The 5351-nt window shown below is 37.8% G+C and overlaps 1 protein-coding gene across 2 annotated transcripts in view; it reads right to left on the bottom strand.

The window, feature by feature from the left end:
• Window positions 1-2867: 2867 nt before the first annotated feature.
• LOC102010279 (guanylate-binding protein 6-like) overlaps window positions 2868-5351 on the bottom strand; it is a 31185-nt gene continuing 28701 nt past the window's right edge. For both annotated transcript variants that reach the window (XM_005385092.1, XM_005385093.1), the window contains exons 11-12: window positions 4850-5043; window positions 2868-3390 (exon numbers count right to left, since the gene is read on the bottom strand). In XM_005385092.1, the coding sequence (XP_005385149.1) occupies window positions 3169-3390; window positions 4850-5043 (416 nt within the window). In that variant the 3' untranslated portion in view covers window positions 2868-3168. The remainder of the gene's footprint in view (window positions 3391-4849; window positions 5044-5351) is intronic.

Genomic DNA, 5351 nt, shown 5'->3' with positions numbered 1-5351 from the left:
GGCTCCTGGTTAGAGAGTGTCCATCAGCTGGCTCAAATAAAGCTTTGTTCCTTCCTGCCTTTTTGTTTTTCTTATGAATGCCTTTCTTGATGAACCCACTTGCCTATCAGAAGCACTTGCTTATGGGTGACCTTTTGCCCTGCTCTACTCAACTTGCACCCATCCCTCCCGAACCCTGTACTGCAGTCTCCAAGATAGATTTTCTACATGGTGCGGGTCAACAACCAAATATGAATCCAACTGATGGTAGGGGTTCTCCTGTCCCCCAGAAGAACAAACTCCTTTGCACCAAAATCTAGTCATTTCCACATTGTTAGGTAAGTACTTATATTGCACCCTCAACAGGCATCTTCATTACTTTTAAAAGGAAACTAGATGAACGAGTGAGTTACTCTCTTTTGGCTGGGTTGTCTGGTTACCCTCTTCTGCTGAGGACTCAATATTTCTGGCTTTCCAATACCTCAAATACCTGGTGAGGTCTCTGGGCTGCTGTGCAACAAAATCCCTCGGCTCTTATGCCATGAGCTCTCCCATGGTTTGGTAATGTCCTCCAGGCAGGCTCAACAGATGTTACAGTTGAATGAGCCAATATGATGAAGAATGGAACTGTAGCAGAGGACAGAGGAAGCAAGCAAATTTATTTAAAAGATGTGAAGGAAGGAAGTAGAACTCCCACTAGCTTGGAGAGATCTCAAGAAAGATTCCCACATATGCCCTTTGTGCAAGGGTTTTTAAGGTATTGAGAAGGGAGCTGTTATACAAGTAATAATATCTCTACCATATAGGAGACTGCATACCAATTAGGATCCTATTTATGCATTGGTCATATTACGTCTGTCCTTTGCCAAGGGGCCCGTAAGCCAATGGTTTGCTTGAGAATGCTCTGGGCATGATCTGGGGAGGTCAATGACAGCTGCAGTATACCTGGCAGATTTTTTTTGGAGCAATCCTTGAAGGCTGCTGACTCAGCTGACTCCTTTTTAAGCTTTTTGACTCCATTTTGGGCTGAGGTCCTCACTGCTTAGTAGAATCCTAACTTCCATCCCACTTATTTCTGATAGTTACTGAGAGACACATGTAGCTGCTCTATAGCATCCATTTTTCCCTTCTCACATACTAATAGAGCACATTTGTTTTGTTGATTCCATCTTCTCTTTTGTAATCAATGTACCCTGTTACAATAGTTTCATGTAGTCAGTATTTTTTGATTGTTTTATATATGTACTACTTTCTTGGATCTTCATTTTCTTTTGATTTCAGAAATTCTGTTTGAGATCTCTATATTCCTTCCTAAGGTAATAATTGGGCATTCTTATTAACCCAAAGCACAGCTACTTAGTAAATGTTCATAGGTGTCTCACAAGGAGAACTGGGATACCACTTTCAGTTATCCTTATACTAGAGTTATAAGGTTCCTAACACTCGTACATACCTTCCTCAACAACTGCTGGGTATAGGGTGTAAACTTATATCAGATCAAGGGTATGAATTGGGAAATATTACTGGGACTACCTCTCAACCTCCTGGAAAGCATCTTTGATTCCATTTGCTTCTTTTCTCTTCATTTCTTTTGATATCAGTCTTCTGAACTGTCCTTGGCCAGGGTCTACAGGCTGTGAGTCCAACAGTGCAGCTCATTACTCTAACTCTATCTGCTAGGAAACTAATAATTATTTAGCAAGACCTGGCTTCCCTACGACAGGCTCTCTCACCTCCCATCAGGAGGTCTAGCTTTGAAAAGTCACCTTGTCCCCTCTGCCCTGGAGACCATAGAGAGACAAACAATGGAATCACAATGATGTCAGGATCTGTCACATCAGCGCGTATGCTTCATGTGTGGTAATTATGTTTCTAACAACTTAAATCAGTAATTCAAAGACAGGAATTAGAGGCTCTACTCATTGAGAGTCCCAAATTCAAAGAAAATATATACTTCCATTTTGAAGCAATATAGGAAATGAGAAGGCCAAAAAGGAAACAAGGTTAAGATGCAATTTTTTTATTTTATGAAAAAAAAACCCAAACTTCCAAAACAAAATAATAGCAGAATAACAATAGTTAATACATTTTATATTGCTGTCTTCAAAGTAGTTACTCAGAATACAAGACGTAGGTTTAAAAAGTTCTCCAAATGATATGAGCACAAATCTTTATATGTCAATGAACTAAGAGAAGCTAGCAGTATAACTATTTTGTGTTTTTATTCCTTTTGTCTTCCTTCCCTTTTCTCCTATCTTAATTTTTCTTTCCTTTTGAACAATTTCTTGCCAATTTCTTAGATCTCTCATTGAGCTGGCAGGCATCATTTCTAGAAAGAATGAGAAATGTCATCCTCTACTAGCCAATTCCACTTTCACTGTTGTCATTACTAGTATCATAATTCAAATTTTCTACTGCATTTCAAAATTTTGTAATACAAGATTTTTTAAGAAATTCAAACAACAGAGCATGTAATGAAAGTTATGTGTCCCTTTCACTGATGATTCCTACACTTTCTCCCCCAAAAGACCCAAGGATGCCAGTACCTCATTAAACTTTTAAAATGTAATTTACTTATAAATATGTATTTTAACAAATAATAATGTCATGTATAATATTGATGCAATTATTTATATGCTTTGTGATTTTTTTGTTTGTTTGTTTGTTTGTTTTGTTTTTGGTTTTTCTCCGGTACCGGGAACCAAACTCACGACCTTGCGCTTGCCAGGCAGGCGCTTTTGCCGCTGAGCTAAATCCCCAGCCCCTGCTTTGTGATATTTTACTTCATTTTTTATTTTAAATATACAATTTTCTCACAATCATTCTATATTTAGTGAAATAGAAATCCATTCTCATTTCATTTCCTACATTCCAACATTAGCAAATAATAAACTTATATTATCAATTTATTCCGATGATATTGAAGTAATTTCCAAGTTTTGCAATTGAAAGCCATATCTCCATGGACTTCTTCATATATATGTTGTTGCAAGCGTGTGTTGCCTAAAAGCAAATATTATCTGTCGACAGGTGACAAGCCTTTGTTCTAACATGGTCTCGACACAGATACACTACAATAAGCAACTGTTTTACTTAAAATTTTGCTGAATGAAAGTGAAAAACATGTGCCCCAGAACAGGTCAACACTTACATCCATAATCTATAAGTTTCTTAAAAGAAGAGCAAAGTTTACTTGAAAAGATGGCCAATGGATTTAACAACATTACCAAGAACTTTACCAGGGGCACTCAGTACTGCAGTTATCCCTTCACCTACGCTATTCAAGGCTTGTGTAATATACGGGTCATCATCGCTTTCTGAAGCTTCAACAACACTCTGCAAATGCTTTAGCTCTTCACTGATTGCCTCAGCTTTCATGTTGAATCCTTCTTCAAGCAAATCCATTTTGATCTAAAATAAATGAATAAAAGTTGAGAGGAAAGTATATCTTTATAGTACTGCTATTTTAAGAGTAACATTTTATTTAAAAATATTGTCCAACCGAATTTGTATTACATGAACAAATGTTTTTGCAATTATCAACAAATAACTAAGCGACAAATAATATTATCCGAATTGGACCAGACATTGTGGGAAGGAAGCATAGTTGAGTTTTCTTAATATTCATTGAATATTAAACTTTGCTGAAGTATGACAACAAAATGTGTTATTTCCAGATGAACAAAGAATCTACATTACATGTTCAAGTGTTTTTGCAATTAACACAAAATATCTAAGCAATAAATAATACACTCTGAAATCGATCAGATATTGTGAGAAGGAAGCATAGTTTAGTTTTATTAATGTTCATTCAACACTTGGTCCTGCTGTGCTGAAGTGTGAGAACAAGTTGTGTTTTTGCCAAAAGCTTTTCTTAGTCCCTATTAAGTAGCTTGATAATAATATGAAGATGGTGGAACTTGTTAGCTGGTCTAGAAATTTATTATATAACTTTCGCATGGACAAGGACAGAATTCCTCTGATGTGTAAGCTAACAACCTGCAGGCTATTCACATGGGGTATTGTGGTTGACATAAAATATCCCCCAAAATACTCACGTGTGTGGAAGGAGATTGTTCTATTGGAGTGCTGCACGCAGCAGCAAATTCATCTATTCTGTTCAGTAGCTGAATTTGCTATGAAGGAGGCACGGCCTGCCCAGAGGTGGGTCACAGTTCTTCCTCTTACTAACTGCACATGCTGAGCACTTTTGCCTTCACACCTCTGTGCCATGCTGTTTCTGCCTTGGATCTAGCCAACGATGGACTGAAACCACCAGTCAAAATAAAGCTTTTCTCTTATAAGTTGTGGGTACTGGGTTTTTGTCTCAGAGATGGGAAAGTGAATAGGACATCTGGAAATAACTAGTAAGTTTATTGACAGAAGCTGTCAATACATTGTGCTTTTAAGTGTGAACATTTCTGATAGCTTTATGGCAACACATATCTACCCCTCTGGATCTTTGGGAATTTGAAAGATACTACAGCTCCTAACATTATTGGTCTCATTAATGTTTACAATAAAATTGCTACTGAGGTTGTTTAAAGATTGTTGGAAAATGTAGTTAATCAAGGCCTTATGAGATCATTTTATAAAATCCCAAATTAGCAACATTAAAGCTATTCATATACTCCAAGGAATTAATCAAAGAATCTATAGAAGCCAAGATGGTCTGAATTCTCTAGATTCTTCATATGGAGCAAAATTCAAAGTAGTCATGTTTAACACAAAAACAACCGGAGATCCAGAGCTTTATCAAATTACAGACACCAAATGATCATGGTCCCTCCTTCCATGATCTGGATGTCACCTTTACCATCCTGCAAGGGTACCAGAGACATCAGGCACTACTGAGCTGAGGTATATGCACCTTATGCAGTTTCTCCAACATCATTTTCTGCTCTCTGAGGCGGTTTTCACTCTCCAACAGTAACTTCTTTTCCAGGTGCTCCATATTTTCTTTGAGGGTCCTCTGTAGAGCTGCTTTCAGTTGCTGTTCCACCTGTTCTTTCTCTGTTGAAATTTCCTGTGCCCTTTCAGCTGCCTCCTTCTTGGCCTTCTCCTCTTTGTCAGGGAAATTTCAAAATGGAAAAAAAAAAAAAAAAAAAACAAGTGAAAACTAATTCTGTTTTCCTAAGCTCGGAGACCAAAGCAAATCTGAAAGGTAGCACAGTAACGTCACAGAATTCACACAGGTCCATGCTGTCCAGAACATGTTTCAGAACATTATGGAAATATGCTGCCGCTGTAGATGACATAAAACTATAGCTCCCTTCTATTTTTCACATACATCCACATGCACCTTAAGAAATATGTTACACATGCGCCCAGGCAGCGAGTTCTCCGGGAGCTGCAGCGCTCCTGGGTCCGAG

This window comes from Chinchilla lanigera, unplaced genomic scaffold, assembly GCF_000276665.1.
Source record: "Chinchilla lanigera isolate Chin_1 unplaced genomic scaffold, ChiLan1.0 scaffold00022, whole genome shotgun sequence".
Taxonomy (NCBI): domain Eukaryota; kingdom Metazoa; phylum Chordata; class Mammalia; order Rodentia; family Chinchillidae; genus Chinchilla; species Chinchilla lanigera.
Note: the sequence above shows the minus strand (reverse complement) of the source record. Positions and strands in the feature narration are given on the sequence as shown.